This window comes from Ceratotherium simum, chromosome 29 (genome assembly GCF_057802395.1).
Source record: "Ceratotherium simum simum isolate JZ-2026a chromosome 29, ASM5780239v1, whole genome shotgun sequence".
NCBI classification, from domain to species: Eukaryota; Metazoa; Chordata; class Mammalia; order Perissodactyla; family Rhinocerotidae; genus Ceratotherium; species Ceratotherium simum.
In genome coordinates, this window is record NC_141928.1 from 1,154,678 (window position 1) to 1,180,331 (window position 25,654).

At 58.4% G+C, this 25,654-nt stretch overlaps 2 protein-coding genes across 2 annotated transcripts; one reads left to right on the forward strand and one right to left on the reverse strand.

Annotated features, from left to right (window-relative positions):
* Positions 1–11,634: 11,634 nt before the first annotated feature.
* Positions 11,635–15,564, forward strand: EDF1 (endothelial differentiation related factor 1). Its single transcript, XM_004423667.3, has 5 exons — positions 11,635–11,799; positions 13,611–13,662; positions 14,043–14,203; positions 14,555–14,648; positions 15,326–15,564. The coding sequence occupies exons 1-5, from the start codon at positions 11,722–11,724 to the stop codon at positions 15,385–15,387; spliced, it is 447 nt and encodes a 148-aa protein (XP_004423724.1). The 5' UTR covers positions 11,635–11,721; the 3' UTR covers positions 15,388–15,564.
* Positions 15,565–16,914: 1,350 nt separating this feature from the next.
* MAMDC4 (MAM domain containing 4) lies at positions 16,915–25,124 on the reverse strand. Its single transcript, XM_087419600.1, is given in 28 exon segments — positions 16,915–16,956; positions 17,102–17,271; positions 17,882–18,022; positions 18,025–18,207; positions 18,318–18,452; positions 18,627–18,773; positions 18,935–19,066; positions 19,069–19,285; positions 19,287–19,510; positions 19,592–20,017; positions 20,135–20,269; positions 20,463–20,579; positions 20,744–20,855; positions 20,947–21,071; positions 21,189–21,320; positions 21,475–21,603; positions 21,692–21,871; positions 21,960–22,044; positions 22,360–22,533; positions 22,623–22,711; positions 22,795–22,932; positions 23,103–23,228; positions 23,389–23,473; positions 23,559–23,689; positions 23,871–23,996; positions 24,076–24,249; positions 24,323–24,613; positions 25,079–25,124. Coding segments are annotated over 28 exon segments (4,212 nt in total).
* Positions 25,125–25,654: the final 530 nt, after the last annotated feature.

Consider the following 25,654-nt stretch of genomic DNA (forward strand, 5'->3'; position numbering starts at 1 on the left):
TCCCCACCTACAGCTTCACTGAAGTTTCACTCAAGCCCCAGACCTAAGCAAGCTGTCAGATGTGAGGAGGTTTCTCCTCCCAGAGTCTGGGAGGCCTGTGAACCCACCAGCAGCTCAGCAGGAAATGGTTCTTGTTGCAAGAGGAGATTCACCTGCAGCAGTGCACCCCACTTCCTTCATGGGAAAATCAGGAAGTCGTTCACTTGCCTTCTACCACAACTCCCAGGGAACATCAGGAAGAGTTTCACTCTCCCAGGATCAGGAACAGTGCCGAAGCACTGGCTCGGGGCCACCTCAGCCACGCCCCGCATCCAGAAAAGATTTCCTGAACGAAGCTCTTGCTCCTGGGAAGGTAGCCGCCCGCAGCCCTTGGCACTGACAGGGCTGGCTAATCTCGAAGTACTTGCCAACACTTTGAGCATGAAAATGCTTTCATAGATTTTAGACTTTGCTGCTTTCAGAGGATTTTCAAGCACACATTTCTTTTTTTTTAAATTTGATTCTGACGACAGGCCTGAGAGGCACACAGAGTTGGGAACAGAGGGAGAGGGAGCCGTGGTCCAGTGGCCCTGACGGGGAAGTGGCCAACCGCTGCCCACCAGCTTGGAAGGGGTGACACCTCGGTCCTAGCAGGCTGGAAGGGGTGACTCACTCTGGTTGTCGGGCAGCTCAGGGGATTCCCACTCAGGTTCCTTCCTGCCAAAAAGAAAGCAAAACTCAGACTGCAGAGACAGCCATGGTGGGGAGGGGCCAGGGAGGGCCTGGGACAGCCCTGAGCAGACCCGGGAGGGACCACATCCTCCTCCCACTCCCCGGGGGCCAAGGTCTCGGGGGCAGCAGAGGGCACAGACAGTTCGGACCTGGAGCCGCTGTCCTGGGCCTCAGCACCCCCAGAGAGAGGCATGGGCCTGGCTGCAGGTTGGGCCCGATGCTGCAGTGGACGCCTGCTGCTCACACGCTCAGCAGGACCGGAGAGACCCCATCAGCTGCCCGCTGGGCCCACAGACCACTGGGGGGCAGCTGCCACTGCCACCCACTCTGCCCGAAGGCTCCCGAAGGCAAGCAGCTTACCACCTCCCCTTTGTTTTCCTTTGTCATGTGTCATCTGTGCCCCAGAGGACACTTCCGAACGCTAGTGGCACCTCCGATCCCCACAGGCGTGGCCGGTCCCTAGAGGCCCTCACCTCACGTCCTTCACTTACTCAGGCCTTTGGGAGCACAGACGCCAGCTTGCACACAGGGCCAGGAGGCCGGAAGGCTGACCTGGGCTCCCACTCAGGACCCCGGACATGGGAGGCCCCTCATGTGCCTAGTGCCATCCCCAGAGGAGGGGCCGGCGCTTGACAGAGCCAGCCTCCCAAGGCGGGGCCACCTCACCAAATACAACCGGCTTCTTCTCCCAAGAGCTCACTCCTTCTCTGCTCGCTTTTCAGACATTTGAAGGACAACCCTGGGCTGCGGCTCTTGAAAGAAGCCGGTTTTGCTCTCACTCTGCAGTCACCTGATGGATGCATTTCCAGAAAGGCTGGCCGCCAGTTCTGCACCAGAATTCCCCTGAACAGGCGCCAGCCAGGAGGGGCTCCCCCCCACACTCTGCCTTCCCTCACTCTGAAAGTGCACAGCCACCGTGGTCTCTCCACCAGGGCAACCCCCAAGGAACGGAGAAAGACACAGTGGTGAGGCCCTGACGCCGGAGGTGGGGACAGTCTCATCCTTCTGGGGCGTCTCAGAACCACAGGGAGGAGGAAGTGAAGCCACATCTGAAGGGTCAGCCCAGGGCTGGCCCCCAGCCAGGAGGCCCCCAGCCAGCAAGGTGAGCCCATGCTGAGCCCCAAACATCATGAAGCAAGCACAGTTGTGACTGGCCTGCACAGAATGTGGCATGCTCTATAAGCAAAGGCAGAGAAGACTGGGTTTTCATATCCGTGTATATTCTCCATAGACTCAGGAAGGATACACAAGAAAGTAATAAAAGTGGTGGGGAGGGGACACATTCATGGTACACCATCTCACACTTTTAAAACCACCTGATGATATTACCGATTCAAAAACGTTTGTGTTTTCAGCAACAGAAGGTCACTTTGGAAGCTCTGGAAAACACAGAAAAGTACCAAGAAGAAAGTAAAGATTACCCCAAATTCCCCCACCATAGACAAGCCCAGCTGAGATTCCCTACTCAATTTAACACCTGCCTCCCTTCAGCCAACCTCAGAACACAAATGCCACCCATATCCCAGAGCCAAAGGTCTGGGTGACAGCCTCACATGCAGAATTAAATGTACCCAGGCTGCCCTGGCCATCCCCAGCCTCTGCTCCCCAGATGGCCTTGCCCCAGGGTCTTTGTACCAGCCAGGCCCTCACCTGGACCAGCTCCCTCCGTCCCCCAGGCACGTGGCACGGCCTGGGCCCTCTGCAGGTCTGAGGGTCTCGGATAGAGGTCTCTCTCCTGGTGGCCATGTGTTATGTGGCTTCTCCTCCCCATGCCCCATGTGACTAGAATTGGTTTGTGTGCGAGTGTCCTCCCCCAGATGTGGGCAGCAGCCCCTGTGGCCTCAGTCGGGGCCCAGTTTCTGGCTCGTTCTTGTTGGATGGATGAAGGCATGAGTGGGCAACAAATGGCAGGAGAGAGTTCAGGTCCCAGGGGGTGCCTTTGGAGCTGGATCTGCTGCCCTCCCGCCCCCCCTCCCTCCTGGTTCAGCGGCAGGTCCACGTGCGCCATCTGCCGGCCACAGTGGGAGCTGCCACCCTAGCCTGCGAGACCCCTGGCCCTGACCATCCCGCGCACCTGCTCCCTACAGGGACTTTGCTCCCACTGACTCACTTCAAACCCACAAACTCTAGATGCCTCTGCTCACACTCGGACCCAGCAAGTTGGTCATCTGGCCAAGGTCCACATCCCCGTGTCCAGGAAGCTCCAGGTGACCCTCCCAGGGTCTCCCCTCCACCCTGCCATAGCCAGCACTCCAGGGCCCACCACTGCTGTCCACAACAGGGCTCCTATCTGGCCAGCCCTACCCCTGGTCCAGGATCCCAGCATTCTTCAGCCCAACTAGGATCTCTGACCCTGCTCCTGCCACCCATCCACATCCTTCCTTGCTTCCCCAGACCCCAGGCCCATCCCTGTCAGCCCCACCCTCTCCAGCTGGCCTCCCTCCTCATGGTGGCCATCTGCCAACACCCTCGCTCTAGGTGGCCTAGTCTTCTGCAGCTGACCGGGGCTGGAGGAAGTAGTTCTTGGTCTGCTGGGGAAGCTGGGTGCCCTCCTCCACCACCCGGTCCAGTCGCTCACCATCCTGGGATGGCAGCCCATGGCGTCCCCCGCTATACACGGGCCTTTCCTACACACTGACAGCCAGAGGACTGGACACCTGATCCTTCTAAATCCCCCTCCTCCACAGGACCAAGATATGTTCAGTGACGACAATGGCCTGAAAAGAAAAGCAAGCAACAAAAATGTTCTTTCACTGAATTTCATCTACACAATCATGCCAGTAAAAAAAGCGAATATATTAAATAAACAGTGCAAAAAAGGAAAAAGTGATGGATTAAAGCTTTCATGATATTAATGTATCTTTTCAACAACAAGGGAAATATTTATACCAACATATCCATTTTTCACAGTAATGGATAATAACATTATAGTCTACTTTCTGTTTTTGAGTCTTAATGTCTGCAAATTTGACAATGATTTTGTCACAGTTGATCTTTTTCTTCTCATCATGTTCAATAGACAGTCCAGCCATATTTGTCCATCTATTTTTGCTCATAGTTGATCAAAGAACACTTTTTTCTTTTTTCTTTTTCTTGTGAGGAAGATTGGCCCTGAGCTAACATCTATGCCAATCTCACTCTATTTTGTATGTGGGACGCCACCACAGCATGGCTTGATGAGCGGTGCCTCAGCCCACGCCCAGTATTCGAACCCACAAACCCTGGGCTGCCAAAGCGGAGCGTGCGAACTTAACCAATACGCCACCAGGCCGGCCCCAGAACACTTTTTATTAACCTTAATTTTGGTAATTTTCTTTCACTCAAATCCACAGATACGCAAAGTTAGGGAGAACCTTAAACACAGGATATGTTTGGTAGAGGTTCATAAAGATTCCACTTCACAGTACATTCCAGAAATTGGGATTCTGTCTATGTCTTTGTTTGGTGGAAGCCAATCCTAGTGGCTTTCAGACGTTTCTACAGTTGAAAAATTGTATATTCAAGTGAAAACGCCAAGTGGCTGTGTACAGCAGCAGAATAGAAACAACTCCAGCACCGTGGCTGCGCTATTGTCACCTGCTTTGCTGTTTAAACTCAGGAGTGCAAGGGCCGGCCCCGTGGCTTAGCGGTTAAGTGTGCGCGCTCCGTTGCCAGCAGCCCGGGTTCGGATCCCGGGCGCGCACCGACGCACCGCTTCTCCAGCCATGCTGAGGCCGCGTCTCAGGTACAGCAACTAGAAGGATTTGCAGCTATGACGTACAACTATCTACTGGGGCTTTGGAGGAAAAAAATAAATAAATAAAATTATTAAAAAAAAAAAAACAACTCAGGAGTGCAAAATTCCACCAGGGCTGGCAACACACACAGCACCCAAATTTCAGGAGCTTCCCCCAGAAACAAAGGGTGTAGCTGATTTCCATGTAGGATGCGATGTGTCTTAGAGGATAGGCCTCCCGAGTGTGCTGACGTGAAGAAGCCACAAAAGATATTCCCAGGAGGGGTATTTTATCACTGACATCATTTAGGATTGCTGGCACACGGTAACAATAGAAACCAAATGAACTTTCAGTTAGTTTTGTTATGTAACACCTCCCCTTTGGGTTGCAGGATGAGGTGGGCCCTCAGAGGCTGCACTGTGCAGGCCCAGAGGCCCAGGCACCTGAGCAGGCTGGGCCACTGGGCGGGGCTCAACACTGCACGACTGGCTGGAGGTCGTAAGGACAGCTGGACCCCAGACCCCCCCAGCACGGCCAGACGACCTCCCATTCCTCACTCCTATGGCAGGCAGGAGGTGAGGAATGCAAGGGCTCTCTGGCCTCAGGGCCACCAAGCTCCATTCTCCCCCGTGGCTCCTATGGGGCTGGCAGCCAGGCTAAGCAGGAGACAGCGTGTTGGCCAGATGCTGCTCTTGGGGACCCTCAGAAGAAGTGGCTCTGTCCCAACTGATCGCCTGAAGGGGAACCCATTCTGGAAGTTCCTGCTGTGCACACAAGTCTCCCAGCGGTCCCCCAAGGGCTACCCTCTGCGATGTGACAGACAGCCAAGGGTCATCGGACACTTGAGTGAAAGACAGAGAAAGACTGCTGTAAGGAGGGAGGAGGGATGGTGAAGGTGCAGCAAGAAAACGTGAAAAGAACTAACGTTAGTAACCTCAGAGGAAGAAAGAGGAGAATTTGTGAAACAAGATGCGATAAAAGTCAGTGCTACAAAAGGAACTTATAGAATATAACAGGGAGCCCTTAGAAATTAAAAATGTGATATTAAATTAAAGAACAAGTCAGTAAAAGGGTTGTACATTGAGGAAATCTCCCAAAAGTAGAACAGAAAGTAAAGGAGTTTAAAAACAGAAAAGAGAAGAACATTTGAGGTTCAATGAGGGATTCCGAAATCTTAGGAATAGGAATTCCAGGAGGTGGAAACAAAACAATGAAGGGAAAGAAGTTATCAGAGAAATAGCACAAGAAAATACCCCCAACTGAAAGGCATTGTTTTCCAAGTTTAGAGGGCCTACGGGGCTGAGCAAACAATAGGGGGAAAGCCACACCAGGTCCATCATCTTGAAACTGCAGAAAAAGGAAGATAGGTAAAAGATCCTAAAAATTTCCCAACAGGGAGAGCGAGTGAGCGAGAGCCCACACAAAACAGATCATATAGAGAGGATGGACAAGCAGAAAGACATGGGACTCAACAGTAACATGGAAACTGGAAGGCAGTTTCTAAGAGAAAACAGGTTACAACCTACAGTTCATTGCTGAAACTGTCAATCAATCAGCCTGAGGATGGAATAAAGACATTTTCAAACATGCTGCATCTCAAAAAATTTGCCTCCCATGTACTCTCGATCTGAGGGCGGCTGGAGGATGTCCACCAAGGTAAGGAAGTAAGTAAAGAAGAGGCTGGCATTGGCTCCAGGAGAGAGGAGAAACTCCTGGAAAGACAGGCAAAGGGCAGCCCCGAAAGGCAGCTCTTGGCGGACCTGTGTCTGTGACTAGGTCTGGAGGCAGCCACCCCAACTGGGCTGCAGAGAGCCGGCTGCAAAGGAGGAGCCCCGGGAAACAGGGATGGCTGGTCACCTGATGGGTGTGCCCTTTTGAGAAGAGATATACAGCTCTGACAGACAGTCTGGGGCCGGATCAATGAGGGTACATAAAAACAAAGCAAATAAACATGACTAACTGAAAAAATTAGAGACAATGGTCAACACAAGGAAAAGGTTATATGGGAAAGGAAACACAAACATAGTGCATTATGTGGATTTGCTGTGAACAATACTTATAGAGTCATATTCATCAAAATACTGACAAAGGATGTAACCAATAACTTTTAAGTTAAAAATCAGTAACAAAGAGCATGTTGGTCTGTTGATGCAACCTGACATCACTGACTTACAGAGTGTGTTCAGCCCCTTGCAGCCCTTTGTCTGCTCCTTTTGCCCTGGCCAGTACAAATCACTGTCCACGCTCCCCCTAGCACCGCCTAGGCCCCATGTATGCACCCCTGTCCTCCACACTGTGGTCAGAGAGCTCTTCCCCAAAGGCAAACCTCAGTGGTTACTCCCTCTCGAATCCCAAAGAGGCTGCTTCTTTTCAGAAGGTGTCTGTCCAGAGGTATCAGACCTGTGACACTGTTATGAGAGGTTCGGGGATTTGATCAGAGACGTAAAAGAAACTTTCCAAACAAATGGACTGAAGGTATATTTTATTACATAGAGGATAGTAAAGGTGATAGTCCGCAAACAGATCCGAATAGGCCAAATATTAAGAGGGAAAAACATCAGCTCGACTGGAAAGGGAAAACATCCACATTGGCTGAGATAGCAGCAGATTCGAATAGATCATATAACGAGAGAGAAAAACATCAGATGGACTGGAAAGGGAAAACATCCACATTGACTGAAGGGAAATGACACAAATCAACCGGAAAGAGAAGCACCAGGTTGACTGAAAAAAGAACACCTCAGATCGGTTACTCACAACATCCACGTCCCACTGCCGGGGAGAGTCCCTTCAATTGATACGGCTCGGCGGGAATCTGATCATCAGAGGTCCTGGGCCGGGTGTCCCCTCCACAGGTGAGACTCTCACCAGGCCTCGGTTTCCAGCAGTTTATATAAGCAGGTACAGAGTTTACAGAGCAAGCATTTAGTGTTTCCATGCACAAACGGTTATCAGTGGCATATGTGCACTGAGCTTCCTGGCTATCATCCCAGCCTGGCAGTTGTGTACGTGCATTATTTACCCTGGTTATTGTTCCAGCCCGGCACAGATGGCCAGTCTGCCCCAGGCTGCGGTGCCTGAAGAGCCTTGAAATGTTTACACATTGCAACTATCTCCATGGGAGAAGGGCCAGTTTCCACCATGCAGAAAGCAGCTTTTATATTTCCTTTTGTGCTGGTGGCTGTAGTTCGATGGAGCGGCCAAACATGGCTGTACTCATGTCAGGACAGACACCTTCTACACTGGAGACTGAGCCCAGATGTCACCTCCTGTGACACCTTCTACAGTGGAGATGGAGCCCAGGTACAGAATATGAAATGAAAGCTCCTCTGTTTGGGTTTAATATCATATTGGACATGGCAGAAGATAGGGTGAGTGATCCTAAAGCTAGAACCAGAGAACATACCCAATCTGAAGAACAGAGACAATAAAGATTGAAAAAAAGAACTGTGAGACACAACAAGCAGCATTACATACATTAATTGGAGTCCCAGAAGAAGAAAAGAGAGAGAATGGGACAGAAACAAATACTTAAACACTAGTAAAAATTTTCCCAATTTGAAGAAAAACTTTAATGTATACATCAAAGAAACTCAGCAAACCCAAGCAGGACAAGTACAAAGAAAAGTATATTCGGGAACATAATAGGAAAACCCCCAAATCAAGAGAAAATCTTGAAAGCAGCCAGAGAGCGGGTCCCATTACATGCAGGGGACAATGACACAGATGGATAGGAAGTACAGCTGACTTCTCATTGGAAACAATGGAAGTCAAAAGACAATGGAGAGTGATATTTATAAAATATTATAACCTTCAAAAATAAGTATGATAGTTCCTCAAAAAGTTAAAAATAGACTTACTGTATGATCCAGCAATTCCCCTTCTGAGTATAGACCCAAAAGAATTGAAAGCAGGGTCTCGAAGAGATATGTGTACACCCACGTTTATGGCAGCGCTATTCACAATAGCTAAATGTGGAAGCAACACAAGTGTCCATCGATGGATGAATGAATAAGCAAAATGTGGTCTAGCCATACAATGGAATATTATTCAGTTCTAAAAAGGAAGGAAATTCTGACATATGCTGCAACATGGATGAACTTTGAGGACACCATGCTGAGTGAAATAAGCCAGTCATCAAAGGACAAATACTATAGGATTCCATTTATATGAGGTTCCTAGTAGAGTTAGAATCATAGAGACAGAAAGCAGAATGGTGGGTGCCAACGGCTGAGGGGAAGGGGGATGGGGAGTTTGTGTTTAATGGCGACAGAGTTTCAGTTTTACAAAATGAAGAGTTTTCAAGATGGATGCTGGTGATGGCTTCACAACATTATAAATGTCCTTAGTACCACTGAACTGTGGACTTAAAAATGGTTAAGATGGTAATTTTTATAAGTGTATTTTACCACAGTAAAAGAAAATTTTTTAGAGAGGGGGAAGGGGTTACACAAAGGCTGGACTACCAGGAGGTGGGATCCCAGGATCACCTTAAAGTCGGCCTGACACCATAGTCACGTATAGTCCTTAAATGTGTGAGGAACCCTCCTTCCTGAGGTATTCAGAGTCTCACAGTTACTAGATTTTACCAGATAGTTTTTAGTTGATAACTTTTAATGCTAATTTTCCATCAGGGATACAATATTCAAATTAATATCTTTATTTTAGGATATAAAAATAGCGTTTTTTTCCTTTGTTTTCCAGAAGGCTTTGGAATCATCTTCTCTCCATGATGAAGACAGATAGCCGACACTGGCAGACTGCTTATCTTAAACAATGCAGCAGAGGACTCACTCAAACCATGGTGCTGTGGCACGTCTGGAGGGACGTGAACTCTCACCAGGCCTCCCAGGGCTGGTTCTCCACCCCACCTGCTGCAGCTTCACCCCAAGGCTACCCGCCCCAGGGCCCTGGGCAAATAAGAAGCACCCAGAGCCGGGAGGGGGTATGCACAGGTGACCTGAGAGGGGAGGCACAGACACTCATGCCATCTGTGCCATCATGGTAGTGGGTGCCACAAAGGGCAGCAGGCCTGGACTCCTGACCAAGGGCCAGATGGATTGATGACTATCCTGGCAGACACCTGCATGGACAGAGGACACCTAGGTCTAGATGCCCCCTTTCTGGGCCGGAGCGAACCAGGCCAGACGCAAGGCCACAGAGCTGATGCAACTTCTCTTGCTGGACCCCAGCCACGGCTCCGGGAGAGGGCCTCACGGTGGGTTCACACAGCCAAGTGCTGGTTAAATTTCCTGAGCAGGGCATTTTAACTGCAATTGGTTAAGACCGCTGCCTCTTTCCAGGTGTGCTCCTCCTTCATCACACTCTTCCTGGGGCCCACAGAGTGACCACAGGCATTTTGGGGACCCTGCTAAGGGGAACTTGAGTTGGGATGCATTTACCTGGGGTTTATGGGATATTTTTATGTGGTCCACAGTCTTGCTGGCCTGTCCTGGGGTAGGGATGTCTTCTACAGCTGCCAACTATGGGCAAAACACCCAGCACTGGAAGTGTGTAGGAGTGAAAGAGAAACAAGGTTTGTAGCATGAACCAGAAGTGAGTCTGTGCAAAATTCCTCCCATGACCCAACGTGACAATCGTAAGCAGAGAACTCAGTTCTCCCCACACCCAGATAGAATGAGAGTTGTCTCCTCTGACGAATATATTCCATCATGCGGCATACGTGATTCAATACAGCATGTACCTTTTTTCTTTGTGGATGGGGATTGTATTTATCAGAATTTCTATATTTGTGGAGCACAAACCCGTAGGAATGCTACAAACAGTGGGCACATCTATGCGAAGCCCTGAGCGTTACCCAAACCAACGCCAATACTAACAATCAGATGCAAATTTGATATGCAAATATGCGAGAGAAAAGTCTGAATCATCTTTCTGTTCTTCCCGTAAAACAATTCTGCAAAGTCGTGATGTAAGATTCAAAGAGAACATAGCCAAAAACTTAAGCAAAAGCATTAAAGAGATGCATTTGTTAATTCATACAAATGTTATTTTGCTGAATTTTGTGATGCTTGTGGCATTTGTCAGTTTTTAAAATTTATAACTTCTTTTCTCATTATACAAAATTATCGTAAAATAATTGTAAAATATTACATAAGTATTGTAAAATGTATACTTTTTTGTGTGTGTGAGAACATGGGCCCTCAGCTAACATGTGCCAATCCTCCTCTTTTTGCTGAGGAAGACTGGCCCTGGGCTCACATCCATGCCCATCTTCCTCTACTTTATATGGGACGCAGTCACAGCAGCACTTGACAAGCGGTGTGTCAGTGCGTTCCTGGGATCCAACCCAGTGAACCCCAGGCAGCTACAGCGAAGTGGGTGCAGTGCACTTAACCACTTGCGCCACCAGGCTGGCCCCAAATGTATACATTTTGTACATTATATAAAATACATGTTATAGAAAATATTTATTTTTGTAACTAGTTTTGATTTTATAATTTTATGCTTTTTCCCTTAAGGAGTAGATGCTTCTGGCCCCACCAAACCTGCGTCCGCCCCTGGCCCCAGCATCTTTGTATCACGTGAGCACAACTCCAGGGAAACAGAACTTCAAATGACTGCAGGGTGGCAAAATGAAGGCATGAAACAGAAACTAAGTCAACTGCAGAAAAACTGAGGAGGCCTCATTGCCCTTGCGTCCAGCTTGCGCACGTGGCCAGCTCCATCCCCATCCCCATCCCCAAAGTTCGACCAGGAAGCCAGGGTGGGCCCACCGAGAGAGCCGGGGCGCCAGTTCCCCGGGTTTGCCCAGAATCCGCGCGGTACACACCGCTGGAGTCAGGGCTCCTGTCTCTCTGGCGCCCTCTCCTCCCTGCGGCCTCCCCTTCTCTTCAGTCCTCCCTCCCCTCCCCACGCCCCCTCCTCCCCACACCCCTCCTCCCCACGACCCCTCCTTCGGCTGCGGCCCCTCCCCTCCCCGCGCCCCCATCCCCGGCTGCATCCCCGTCCCTCCGCCACCCCACTCCCCTCCCCGGGGCCCCTCCCATCCCCCCCCTCCTGCTCCTCGGGCCTTCTCCCTCTCCCCCTCCTTCCCTCCTCCCCCCGCCCTCCGCGGCCCCGACGTCAGCCGCCCCACGTCGCCCCCTTAGAGGAGCCGGGCGCGGATTGGCCCCGAGCCGCGGGAAGTGACCGCCCCCCGGGCCGCCGGCCAATGGGAGCTAGGGGCGGGGCCGAGCCTGGCGCCGGAAGCCGAGCGACGAGGGGACGTCGCGTCGCCGGGTCTCCAGCAGCTGCCGCGGAGCCGCCGGACCGAGGGCCGCGCCCGCCCGCCATGGCCGAGAGCGATTGGGACACGGTGACGGTGCTGCGCAAGAAGGGCCCCACGGCCGCGCAGGCCAAGTCCAAGCAGGTGGGCGCCGCGCGGGCCTCGCCACCGGGGACGGCAGGGCGGGGCGGACGCGGGCGGGGGACAGGGGACCCGGGCGGCGGGCCGGGGGGCGGGGTGGGGGGCGGGCCGGGGCCAGGGACCAGAGGATGGGGGGCGGAGACAAAGGGACGGGGGCGGGGAAGGGGCCAGGAGATGGGGTGGAAACGGGGACAGGGGCCTGGAGGCAGGGGACTTGGCGACGGGCCTGGGGTACGGACAGGGTGAGGGGACGGGGCCACGGATAGGGGCAGGACACCACGGCGAGGAAGATGGCTGAGCAGGGACAGTCCTGGGTGTACATACGGTCCGGGGGCAGGGATGGGTGCGGGGGGCAAAGGCCGGGAGAAAGAGAGGGGGACGGGCGGGGCTGGGATGAAGATGGGGGAAAGTAGGGCAGAGGGAGGGTCTGGAGACAGGGGCAGAGGATGGGGCAGAGACAGGGCGCGGTGGTGAGGGACTAGGGCGGAGAGGAGGGTGGGGCGTGGACAGGGGCAGTGCCTGATGGGGCGTGAGGGTCAGGGCAGCCTTGGGCCAATGACGCAGGCTGGGGGCGAGGCCCAGGCAAGGTCCGGAGGCTTTAGACGAAGAGGATGGTGAGGACGGGGACAGGGTGGACTCGTGGCCAGGGACAGTGGGGATGGGGAGGATGGGGGCTGGGGTGAGGTTGTGCGGGGAGAACCCTGGGATGGGCCAGGGTGGGCGCCCCCGCAGAAGGTCTCCTCCCCGGCGGCATTCGCCTGTTTGTGCTGATGCCTGGCTGGTGGGATGCCGCTTGCAGAGCCCCCAAGGTGCTTTGGGGGCTGTAGGGAGTCCCTGGGTGGAGGTGGCTTAGAGACCCAGTGTGCAGGTGGACGCTCCTTCCCTATTTTGCAAGGGTAGACAAACGGCCTGAGAGGCACTTGGGGCCAGAAGGTTCCAGTCTGGCTCATCCGTCCGAAGTTCATGTGTGGGTCCGACATAAGCGGGAGAGGGTGGTTCAGTCACTGCCCTTGCTCAGATTCTACCCTCAAGTAGCGTTGGGCCAGAGCCTTGGACCCAGTGCCGGAGGCTTGGACTCAGTGCTCAGTCTGGGCCAGGACTAGCTGTGGCCCTGGTGACCAGCATTCATTGACCTGCACTGGGCTTATTGGTTGGACTGTCAAGACCAAGTTCATTCTCCTTTTCTTTCGAAGGAAACTTAGTACCCATGAGCTAGGAGTCGTGTGAATGTGTCTAGAAATCGTCTTTGAGTATGTTACACTTAGACTGTCCCACAGTCATTTCTCTGAAGTGTTAGAAGCACCAAGAAATACCTTAACATTCTGCGGCTGTAGATGATGGTGATGTGTGGGGGTGGGGGCTGCAGGCTCTCGTATTAGGAGCAGGTTCCCTGAGGAAGGCCAGACCAGGCAGCCTGACGTTCCTTCCTGCTTTTGCAGGAGCATCTAGTGGAGAAGTGAATCTATTTCAAGTGTGGGTTTCTGAAAGGAATCCAGTAGCACGTCTTTGTCAACAGCTAAGAAGTGAGCTGTTTCTCTTTCCCTCATTGGTAGTTACTTGAGAGGTGCTTGGATAGTTGGTTGTAGAGGGGCTTTGCACAATGAGCTTGGGTTTTAAACCCAGCATTGCATGCTGGTCCGAAAAAGTACCTGTCGTGTGCTGGGCAGGCAGCACAGTGCTTGAGGGCATGAGCTCCCAGCTGGATGCCTGGTCTCGGAGAACACGGGGGCCTTAGCAGTGCGCTGACTGGTGTGTGCCAGACACTGCCAGAGCTAATGTTGACCACGCACACAAAAATTTTTCTCATTTTCTAGGCTATTTTAGCGGCTCAGAGACGAGGAGAAGATGTGGAGACTTCTAAGAAATGTAGGTATTTGTGTTTGCACTAGCAAAATGAGGGTGTGCTCGGGGTTCATTTCCATAGACGTGTGGGTAGTGCCCCCAGGGGTGTCAGGGTGGCTGCCGCAGGTAAAGCCACTACAGAGCTGGGAAGTGTCTAGGATCTTATCAGAGCAGCTGTGGTCAGCATAGGTCAGGAGGGATCCTTCCCCCCACTTCCCGTAGCTGGGGGAAGATTCTGGGCTCCACGCTCTCAGGTCTGTGAAGTTCCTTGTACTTTGGGCGACCTGGCTTCCCACATCACCCTGGGCACGGGGCACCTGTGGGGCCTCGTTCCCGTTCTGAAGTGGCTTTCCTTTGAGTTTGTCGCAAACTGTCTCCTGTGCTCTTGTCTGACGCTGGTCCAGGGGCTGCTGGCCAGAACAAACAGCATTCGATCACCAAGAACACAGCCAAGCTGGACCGGGAGACAGAGGAGCTGCACCACGACCGGGTGACCCTGGAGGTGGGGAAGGTGATCCAGCAGGGCCGGCAGAGCAAGGGGCTGACGCAGAAGGACCTGGCAACGGTGAGCATGGCGGGTCCTCTCCTCCCAGGCTGTGGTCGGGTGGGCGGGAGGCCAGTGTTCAGGAAGCATGTGCGGCGCAGGCTCTGCCCGCCTGAGCCTCAGGCTTCAGTTGTCCTTGCCCCTGGGACCCCACAGGCCTCTGGGGAAGCCATGTGAGGCCAGCTGTAACCACTCACGTGACATGGCTTTGCACACGTGTGGACCCCAGAGCCTCCGAGAGCTGCTGTCCCCTACGGCCCTTGGCCCACGCTGTCTGGGGAGGCGGTGCCCTGGGCGTCTCAGCTGGGCATGGTCTAGTTTTGCAGCATCTCCTCGTTGAACTGACATGTACAAGGTATGTCTTTTCTTTAGAAGATCAACGAAAAGCCACAGGTCATTGCGGACTATGAGAGCGGAAGGGCCATTCCTAATAACCAGGTTCTGGGCAAAATCGAGAGAGCCATTGGTGAGTGTCCTTCGGGCCTTCGCTGGGTCTTGGCTGCTGTTGCCTGACCCGGCGCAAGGTGGCCACTCTTTGGGTGGGGTTGTGAGGATGAGGCTCAGGAAGACCCCTGGGGCACGGAATTCTCGGAGCCTTAAGAAAATTCCCACAAGTGAGTTGTGTCTCGGCTCCCTTTCCTTTCCAGTGTTCTCCACTGTCCCCCCTTTGCTGTTGGCCCATGCCCTCCTCTGAGCTGTGGACCCAGGGCTCAGTGGCCCTCCTGTCCAGGCACTGGCGTTCTTCCCCTGGCCTGGGTCACATGTCACATTCTGCTCCCGTGTGCCCGTTTGTGGTGTCAGTGTGGTACCCAGGGCGTGGGGCTCCCAGAGCACCCCGGTTTTAGTTCTAGGAAGGGATGTTCACTCTCTTCTGTTGAAGATTGGCAGGTGCAGGCTCTTAAAGGTTAGCCATATCAGTCGTGTCTGATCTGAGAGCCGGGCCAGGAGTGGGGGTGGTGCTCGGCCCTCCCCACCTCCCTCCTTCCTGTGATAGAGGTGGGGGAAGGGAGCTGGTGCTCAAGGGGGAGTGTGGACACCCGCTGCTGCTTCGGGCCTGATGGGTGGGGACGCTGCGGGGCCACCCTGTACCTTGAAGTTCCAGGGTGGGGGCTGCAGTGGTCAGTGGGCCGATGGCTCTTTCAGGCCTCAAGCTCCGGGGGAAGGACATTGGGAAGCCGATCGAGAAGGGGCCAAGGGCGAAATGAACACAAAGCCTCGAAATCAGTGCGTTCCGGCTGATCTTGTCTGGCTGGTTCCCCTTGGCCACCAGCGCCAGCGTGGGTCCCTTCACGTGGCTGAGCGGAACATGGGGTGTCAGCCCTGCCCGGGAACCCCTCTACTCATCCTTGCTGTCAAACAAACAAACAAAACCTTGCAAAGTGTGTGCTTCTCCTGATTTTTTTCCTTCTCTACCCCATCCCTCAAGTTTGGGTGTAAAACCCTGCCTTGGCGTCTATCCAGTTGAGGGGTGGCTTCTGGGGGGACTGTGAATGGGAGCACTTCACACAGGCGGGGTGGGGCAGGGTGGGGCGGGGTGGCCCGATGCGTCCGGAAGAGAGAGGTGCCGTCTCTAGTCTGGCTTTTAGAGAAGGTAATAAATGTGTGTTGTCCTTCCTGCTGATGGTGAGTCGTTGGTGTCCAGTCTCGTCTGTCGGGCCTCCAGCCGTGAGGAATGGAGTACCTGGCTGTGCACGTGTGGCTGTCACCCCTCCCCCAGGACATCCACGCCCAGTGGAGTCTTCCAGGCAGGGTGGTGTCCACATTTCCTATGTGAAAGATCGGAGCCTGGACCCTCCCTGGGTTAGAAAGCCTCAACTCTGTTATTAGATGAGGCTGGTGTGTGGGCGCACCAGGGACCACGACACACTTCTAGGGGGGCCGCCTTCACCCTCAGACCCTTTGACGCTCGGAGGGCAGGCACCTCAGCTTTGCCTTCCAGTGACCTGTTCAGGGGCATCATGGGAACATCAAGTGACCTGCTTCGAGATGCATCATTCCAGAGACCACTTGGACCTTCGTCCTGGGACAGTCGACACAGGGACCTTTATAATGGGACAGTGGACACGGGACCCTTACTGTGGGGTGGTGGACACGGGGGCCTTTGTTGTGGGATGGTGGACACGGGGATCTTTATTTGGAACTGTGGACACGGCAGGATCCCCCACCCCGAGCAGCTCCACACCATGTTGGGCCCGGCTAAGTGTCTGCTGCTCAGTCTGTTGCCTGCACCTGTGGGGTTTCTCTGTCCTCAATCCGATGCAGAATCACCCAGCGCAGCGGGGCTGGACAGGGTGGCTCAGATTCCCACCCGGTTGGGAACTGCAGGCTGGTCCAGGTGTTGGGGTGCCGGCCTTGCTTGGGGCCTTGGCTTCTCAGGGTCCTGCTGTGTCTGCCTCCTGGTGCCTCCAGCCCCTGTTTCTGTCTGGTGTGGCCTGCCTGTTTTCTGTCACCTGAGTCACTGAGACACGTGGGAGGTGCCCCCAAGCAGTCCACTCGGGCAGGTTGGGTGGGATCTGGGGTCCTGAGGAGCCCACTTTCTTGCTGGCAGGCAAGGCAGGACGCACAGATCTCGGCTGGTGAGCGGGGGCTGCCCTCATGGGCCAGGGTGTTTATTGTCGGGGTGAGGACCGTGTCCAAGGTGGCTGGCTGTGTAGGGTGGGGGATGTGGGGGCTCAGTGTGTCCTGGGGGTGGGGGGAGCTCCTGTGAGGAGTGGGGGTCTTCTCTGGGTCGTCTACTGGTCATTGGTGACTGACGCCGGCAGGATGACGCCATCCTAGGGGGGAGGAGAGGAGCTTGGTGACCAGTGGGCAGCGGGGCAGCCGGGAGGGTCCTGTCCCACCCCTCTCTGTTATCCGCACTCAGGCCAAGGGCCGGGCGCAGTGGCTCCTGCCTGCCCGTCCCCACCCAGAGGCTCCTACCGCGTTGAAGAGAATGTTGTCAAAGCCAGGGGTCACGGTCGCCGTCTCACCCTCAAAGGGGTAGCCCCCCTTCTTCCACAGCCAGTGCCGTCCCAGGACCACCAGGAGCACGAGGAGAAGGAGGGCGCCGCCAACCACAGCTGGCACAGACACGGCCATTGTCGTGTTCCCTGTGGGTGCAGGGCACATGACCTCAAGACTTGTGCCCTCCCTGTCAGCCCCACTCCCGAGGCCGAGGAGGATGCCTGGGGTGGCCCGTCCCTGCACCCGCAGCGGCTTTGGGGTTCACTCTCTTTAAAGGAGGGTCGCCGGTTGTGCCAACACAAGGCTCCAGGCTGAGGCTGGGACCTGGCAGACCGGTGGCTGCTGTCGACAGACCTGGGGACTCATGGCCCCAGGCTGGACTGCCCTCGTGGTGAAGCAGCAGCAACAGCAAGTGCTCCACGAAGGGGCCGGCTGCGGTCTCTTGTCTGACTGGGCCCCTCCTCCAGGGTCCAGCCCCATCCTGGAGCAGAGGCCTGGGGAGGGGGCAGTGCCAGCTGACACGGCTCCTGAGGGACCAGGCACAAGTGATGGTCCAGCCCAGGAGGGGAGGGGACAGTGGGCCGAGGGAGGGGACAATGGGCCGAGGTACAGGGCTCCACCCTGGCAGCTCTTCTGGCGTCTCAGGCCAGGAGCAGGGCTGCTGGCAGCCACATGGGCCACAAGCTGCCGAGCCCGTCAGAGGCCCAGGCCCAGGCCCAGGCCCAGAGCAGGGCCGCCGGCCTGGGCAGGGCTTACCTTGGCTGGGTGCAGGCAGCTGGCAGTGCTGCCCAGCCAGATACTCAATGTCATCCAGGGCAATAGGCCCCAGGGCTGGCTGGCCACCCAGAGTGGCTTCAAACACGATCTGACCGGGGGTGGAGAGAAGAGGCTGTGTAGACTCGAGGAGGACGGCCCCCGCCTGAGGCCTCCTGGCCCCGTGTAGCCTGGCCTCACCTGGAACTCCTCGGTGCTGGCCACCTCCACGTGGCTTTCCAGCCACTGGTGCCGCAGGCGCCCGCCAGCACCCCACACGGCCAGCTGGCCCCGGGCACTGCTCAGGAGCACCCTCAGCTCGCCCTTGTCTGAGAGCAGGGGGCCAGGGTGGGTCAGGTCCTCGACCCAGCGTGTGACGAGGCTGCCCCTGGGCCCTGCTCCGCCCGCTGCCCAGGCAGCCCACGCTGGCCCGACTCACAGAAGTGCTCAGGAAAGCCCACGAGGTACCAGAAGCGGAGGCAGGAGGCCTTGGTGGCGGGCAGAGGCTGACTGCGCAGCCAGGCTGCCCGGCCCCCAGGGCCCAGCACGCCGGTTTCGAAGAAAGCAAAGTGGCCTGGGAACGAGAGAGGGTGCGTGCCTGGCTGACCAGACGGAGCTGCGCCCCGGCTCTGTGGCCTCTGACCCTGATGGGAACCTGAATGAGCCAGGCTGGTTGCACCAGGTTGGGGCCGGGCATGTGCCCCTGGGTGTGTGTGTGTCTGGGACCCCTTCCCCAGCTCAGACCCACCTGCGTCCGTGCCCAGGGTGTGGTCCACGGGGGGCTGGGGGTAGCGGGAGGGTGTGGCTCCACTGCTCCAGTCCCAGCTGTACCCGCCCAGGCCGGGCCAGGGCAGATGGCTCCAGCCACACAGGCCAGCCTCAAAGTCACAGGAAGCTGCAAGATGCGGGCAGTGAGCAGTGCTGCCTCTGCCCCCCCATCCCTGGGGCACCATCCCTGCTGGGGGCTGGGGCCAGGCCAAGCGTCTTGGGGTTGGCACGGAACTGGTACCGCCCATGAGCCATAGCGGGTCCTGGGGCCTGGCAGGGGGCTCCCACCTGGCCGAGGGCAGGGCCCATCCTGGAGGAGCAGGTCGTCCAGAGCGATGTAGGAGCGCTCCACGCCGGCGGCCACTGCCTCAAACACCACCTGGGCAGATGGGGGCAGGGTAGCCTCACGCCCAGTCTGGAGCCCTTGGGGGTGAGGAAGGCCCCACCCTGTGCACTCACCCTCCAGGTCTGCTCAGCCTGCACGTCCACGCTGCCCAGGCGCCAGGCAAACCCTCCGTGGGCGCTGATGCTGAGCACCTGGTTCCTCTCGGCCTCCTCCACGTGGACCTGCAGGGTGCCTGCCACGCCAAGCAACCCGCCCAGATGAGCAGCGGTGGGGGAAGAATGGCCGCTCAGGGCCCCTGCAAGCCGGGGTCGGGGCTCCCAGGTGGCTTTGGCACAGGGCCTGTGGGGACCCCTCAACCTCTCCTCCCGGCCGCCTCTCACCTGGGTTTTGGAGGCTCAGGTGGTACCAGAAGGTCAGGCAGGCAGGCTGGGCCAGCGGCCTGTGCTCCTCTGAGGTCAGGGAGGCCACGTGGCCACGGGGCAGGGCCTGTGGGCTCATGTCCACTACCATGTAGTGCCCTAGGAGGTGCCAGGGTCAGCCTGCCTGCCCTGGCCCCCCGCCGTGCCCCCAGCCCCTTGGCCTCCTCCCCAGACCCGCACCCTGAGTTGTCTCTGTGGTGTGGTCAGCACGGGGGCCCCAGGCGGTGTGGCCTGTGGCACTGGCCTGGCGCGTCCAGAGGCCCTGGCTCCCAGTGGAGAAACCACAGGCTGAGTCCTCGAAGGAGCAGCGCTTGGGGGCCCAGCAGGGCCCAGGCCGCACAGCCACGTCGTCCAGCGCCATGGTGCCGTGGTAGCCATCCCGGAGGCCCTCGAACAGCAGCTGGGAGCGGAGGGTGTCAGCCTGCTGGGGCCTTGCCCTACCTCCCACCGCCCGGGCACCTGACCTCACTTGGTATTTGGTGCCGGAGTCCAGCTGGTGGTGGAGGGTGGCCCAGGCCTCATGCCAGCGGTTGCCGTGGGTGCCAGACCGGGACCACAGGAGTGTGTCCGCCTCCCCATCCTGTCTCATCACCAGGCGCAGTGTCCCTAGAGGGAGGGCGGGGTTTGGAGGGGGCCAGACCCCAACTTCTGATGGCTTCCCGCCCCCTCCAGAGCCCCTGAGGGGCCAAGAGACAGACCTCGAAGCCCTGCGGGGTCACTTACCGACCTGGGGCCCGTAGAGGTGGTACCAGAAGGAGAGACACTGCTGAGGGGCCGCCGGCACCTGGGGCTGGGTGAGCAGGTGGGCACCAAGGCCCCGGGCTGGGGGATCTGTGGGGTCCAGGAGCATGAAGTAGCCTGCAGGGGGGACTCAGGGGTGAGCTGCAGATACACCAGGCTCCAGGAGGGCACGGCCCAGTGTGAGAGTGGTGCCCCCATCCCCATGTCTGGGAGCCCCCTGAGCTGAGAACCTCCCTCTGAGTGCCCCCCGGGGTATGGGAGTCCCCCCAGTCTGGGAGCTGCCCCCCCCGGTCTGGGCGCCCCATTCTACCTTGGCCTGTGGTGTGATCATACCCAGGGCCACGGCTCTCCATCCGGCGCCAGTGGGCATCTGTGAGGTGGCCGGTGTGCCAGCCGCACGTGTCCCGCTCAAAGTTACAGGAGACCTCTGGGGGTGGGGCTGTGGGGTCAGCACATTCCGCCCCAGCCCCGCACCCCTCCTGAGTCCTGACAGGGTGGGGAGACGTCCTTGGGAGTGGGGGCGCCCCGGGACCCCTCCAGGTAGTCTGGGTGGGAGGCCCCTGGGTGGGGACTGGGAGCGACGGGAAGGACCTGTGTCTGTCTTGCTGGCCACTGTGGAGCTGCAGTCCTTCATGATCACATTGTCTACCCCGGCGCCCTGCTGCCCAGGGCCGTCCAAGTCCACCAGGCCGACAAACTCCAGCTTCATGGGGGGCATGAGGAGGGGGCTGTTAAGTTGGGGCTGTTAAGTCAGGACTGGCTCTGTGCCCCACACCCCAGGCTGCCTTCCTCACCCGGAAGGGCCGGCGGCGTGCCCCAAGAAGGACCGTGTCCACCTTCCAGCTTCCACGGCTGCTGCTCGGGGCCTGCCACACCAACTCGCGGTGGCCGTCCTCCACCACGACCAGCGCCAGGAAGCCTGCCGAGGGGGCCGCCGTGGGTCACCCGGCCTGACCCCCCCCCCCACCTTCAGGGCACACCATGGGAGCTCTCACTAGCCCCAGGGCTGGGCAGAGGTCCGGAGGGATGGCGGTACCTTGCGGGTGACTCTGAAAGTAGTAAGCCATGTGGAGTTCACAGTGGGGGCCTGAGGGGCCCAGGGCGGGTGTGAGGACCCGGGCCTCTGCTCTCAGCTGCCCCCAGGCCCTCTGCATGGACAGGAAGTGCCCTGGGGAAGAGCGAAGTCACTCAGAGCCCATTCCTTCCAGGGACCCCCAACTCAGAGCCCCTCCCTAGTGAAAAGAGGCAGGGCGGGGAACCCCTCTGGGGTGCATCTCACAGGCAGGCTCCAGGCTGCCCTGGGTGGGGGACTCGGGCCTCACCAGCAGCAGCCCCGCTGGCATCGGTGCTAGGGCCTCGGCTCTCCTGGGCCAGGAGATGCCCCCACTGCAGCCGCCCCACGCTGGCGTCCTCCCAGCCCCCAGCCGTGGGGGATTCAAAGTCCGTGGTGCCTGCAACAGCAGGGCCCCCACTCAGCTCTTGCAGTGGGGAGTGTCTGGAGGAAGGGAGGAACCCCGCCGGGCTCTGACTGCCCCTCACCACATTCCTGCTCGTCCTCGCCCCCTATGCACTGCTGCTGGAAGTCACAGAGCTGCTCCGGGGGGACACACAGTTCCCCACAGGAGAGATGTCCTGGTTCGCAAAAATCCCGGGGCTGCAGGCTGGGCGGCTGGGGCCAGGGTGCTGGGGCCCAGAGCCCCGGAGGCAGGCCAGACACCACTGTGGGGGCAGAACTGGGGTCAGGCTGGGGTAGTGGAGGTGGGGGGTGCTGTGCTTCTCCTGGCAGGGAGGGGCTTAGCAGGCTCACCAGGGACTGGTTTGCAGTGGTCCGACAGGATGAGGTCATCCAGGCCCACGACGCCCCCTGGCCCTGTCTGCCCAGCCAGAAGGATCTGAGGGCAGAGGGGGCTCAGGGGGCGCCCCAGCACCCCTCTGTCATCCCTGCGGTCTGCTCCCTCACGCCGTCTCCCCGTCGACCCACACCGTCTACGTCGTCTGTCACTGGACACTCTCCGTCACCACCCCCACAGCCCTCAGGAGGGGCTCCTCCTTCCCTCCCGCCTGTTCCCACAGCTCCTAGACAAGCCAGCCGGCCTCCTGCTGAGACAGCCTGGCCAGCCCCATGCCCGGCCCCTGAGCTCCCTTCCCCTACTCTCGGACGCCCGGACCTCCCTGCCTCCCCCCACCACTGCCCTCGCCGGCCTCACCCGGAAGGGGTGCTTGCTCTGGATGTCAACCCGGTCTCGGACCCAGGCGGCCCCCAGCTCTCCGTGGCGCCTGCGCAGCAGGACGGGGGCCCGAGGGGCGCCAGGGCTCTGGCTCTGCAGGAGCAGCTGGAGGCTGCTGGCCTCGGAGCCGTGCAGGTAGTGATAGAAGATGAGCTGCAAAGGGACCCAGGATCAATGGAGACTCTCTGGGGCCCAGGCAGCAGGGACAGGCAACCCTGCATCCCCCCCTCTGCCTGCCTCACCGAGCAGTTGTGGGGGCCTGAGGCTTGGAACTCGGGGCTGGAGAGGATAGCGGGGGTGCTGGGCTCAGCCACGGAGACCAGGAAGGAGCCTGGGGAGACAGCAGGCGTGGGCCGGGGTGGCTGCGGGTGTTGTGGGCTGGGGCAGCAGCCAGGGGTCCCCGGTGGGCCTCACCCTGCGCACTGTTCCTGCTGTGGTCGCGGCGTGGCCAGGCAGGGCATTGGGGGCCGCTGGCGCTGTGGTTCCGGGCCCAGCCCTCCGAATGGTTCCACAGGCCCAGGCCCGTCTCAAAGTTGGTGGCCATGTGGTGGCCTAGGGTGGGAAGTGCGGCTCAGGCCACCGAGCTGGGCCTCTTTCCTAGGTCCCAGGCCGTATGGCTCCAGCTCCAGGTGGACACTAGCTATCCCCCCAAGAAGGACCGCACCAAGGGACAGGCCCTCCCGGATTCTCTGGATGATTCTGCAGCCCCCAGGCCGGCTCACTGCAGGTGGGAGTGTCCTCATCTGAACCGTCCCCACAGTTGTCCTCGCCGTCACACAGCTGGTGGGGCTCCACGCAGGCCTTGTTCTGGCAATGGTGATGGCCCAGGGGGCAGCGCGACTGGGGGGCTAGGGTGGGGGAGGGTTAACCCATTACCGTGGCCCCAAGACCCAGGGGCCGGGGCAGCTGTAGGGGAGGCTCAAGACCATCTGAGCTGGGAGAAAGCAGTGAGGGGCTCCTGCTAACCCACTGCCCCCTAGGTGTGGGTCCACCACACAGGGGCCTTACTAGGCAGTCCACAGCCCCAGAAGGCCACGTCGTCCAAGGCCACAGTGCCCCTGTGGGTGGCATTTCGGGTGGCAGAGAAGGTTACCTGAAGAGAACGGGGCCCTTAGGACCTTGGTCAGGGCTCAGACCCTCCCTGCTGCCCCCACCATCCAGGCCAGCCCCCAGCTCACTCGGAAGTCGCCCTGGATGCGGCCGGTGGCTACCACCAGCTCTTGCCAGCCTGGGCCCCAGGGCCCGGAGCTCTGCCACAGGGTCAGTGTCTCGGCGCTGTGGGTCAGCTCCAGCTGCAGCTCAGCCACATCTGCAGCAGGGGGCCCCGGGGCAGCTTAGGCCCCCGGTGGCTCCAGCCTGCTGGCTGTGCCCTGTCCCAGGACACCTTGCCCCTCCCTTGGGAAGCCCGCCGAGTCTGCAGCAGCCTCCCTTCCTTTCCTGGTCTCTCCCCTCTGAGCCCCCGACCCGGGTTGTGGGTCCTGGGCATGCACCTCCAGAGGCCACGTGGTACCAGAGCCTCAGCTCACAGGTGGGGGCTGCCTCGTGCAGGGTTGGGGAGCGCAGGGCTGCGGTGGATGCCTCCTTCCCCTGGTGGGTGCCAACAGCCACGTACCAGCCTGGTGGGCCGAGAGATCAGGAGACGGGGCAGGAAGCAAAGAGCCAAGGGGGTGGCATGGAGACCCCCCCAGGCCTCACCCAGGTCGGTGCCAAGAGTGTGGTCCACGCGCGGCCCTGGACCCTCCAGTGCAGCTCCTGCCCGGTCTCGGAGCCAGCTGTAGCCGGAGGTGCTGATGTCCCGCCAGCCACAGGAGTCCTGCTCGAAGTCGCAGACGAAGGGGGTGCCCTGGGTGGGTGAGGCCCTGTGGTAACCTGGGAGAGCGGGTGGTCAGGTGAGCTGCCCACAGGGGACTGGCCCTGCCCACTGCCCCCAGCCCTGGCTCACCACACTGCATCTCGTCGGAGCAGTCCCTGCAGTCACACACGAAGTTGCACACAGCCTTGCTGGGGGTCCTGCAGTGGTTGGGGACCCAGGCCCAGCCTGGGGACCCTACTGCCAGCAAAGAGACAACCAGGTGGCCTGGGGCAGGGTGACCATCCCATCCTGGTTTGCCTGAGACTGTCCCATGTTCCAGAAACCCCTCAGACCAGGGCAGCCCAGAAGGTTGGTCACCCTGCTTTGTGGCCCAGGCCAGGAGGTTGGGCAGGGAGGGGTCTGGGTCCGTGGTTGGGGGGCCTGGGACCCACAGAGAGCTGCCAGCTGGGGGCACCCTGTCAGGGCCAAGCAGAGCACCTCTGGCCCCAGAGAGGCTGCTGCAAGTCAGGATGGGGGATGTGGGCATGTGCGGGACCACAGGCCCCCGCCACGGGAGACCTCCTGGGGAAGGGAGCAGGAGCCCAGCAGGGAATTGGAGGGGCTGCCAGGAGGGTGCCCCCCAAAGGAATGGATCAGTGGGTGGTTCAGGACTCTCAGGCTCCATCCGTCCCAGAGCGGCAGACTAGCATCTGCCTACAGGGCCCTCTTGCCTGGGGGCCTGGGTGGAGACTGGGGCCAGGGAAAGCAGAACTCTTGCCCCTTCCCCCGTGGGACAACCCCAGGACCCCAAGGGATCGGTGTGGGCCTTGCACCACCCCTTCCCTGGAGGCCCAGCACCTGAGCCCCTGGCCGGCCCTGACTCAGGAGCCGGACCCGACGACTCACCCAACAGCAGGACCAGGCCAGGCAGGAGGTGGCCAGGCAGAGGCATGGTGTGAGGCCAGAGGGAGTGGGGCCGAGGGCCAGTGCTTCCTGAGGGGCAGCCTGGTGGGGACTTTGCCAGGTTTTCAGCCCGTGGCCCTGCAGGCTGACTCTGCTCTAACTGGAGAGTGGGGGCTTGGCCCCTTCTGTACCTGTGGCCCCTCAGCGAGCCCCACCCTGTGCTGACAAGCATGAACATCCGGCTGTAAATGCATCCAGGAGAGGGGCCCCTGGCCTGGGCTGGCTCCCACCTGCCCAGCTCCTTCAGACCGAAGGTCAGGCCCTGGTGGGGGCCCCCATGGAGGCAGTGCTGGGGTGGCAGCCACTTCTCTTGGGCCTCAGTCCCCATGGGGCTGTGAACAGGAGCCCAGCATGGGCAAACCGCTGCCCTGCCTCGGGGGCCCCTAGCAACCTGGGCGTCATCCTTCTGTGTCCCTCAGTCTGTGGGCTCCTTTTGCTTACTCACTTATAAACGATGCTCATTTATTCACTGACAACTGTCCTGAGCAGCATGGGCCGGGCGCTGCCAGGCACAGGGTC

Coding starts and splice junctions, on each gene's coding strand:
- EDF1 (XM_004423667.3), top strand. CDS start 11,722: ATGGCCGAGAGCGATTGGGACACGGTGACGGTGCTGCGCAAGAAGGGC. Junction 11,800..13,610: donor CGCAGGCCAAGTCCAAGCAG/GTGGGCGCCGCG, acceptor CTCATTTTCTAG/GCTATTTTAGCGGCTCAGAG. Junction 13,663..14,042: donor TGTGGAGACTTCTAAGAAAT/GTAGGTATTTGT, acceptor ACGCTGGTCCAG/GGGCTGCTGGCCAGAACAAA.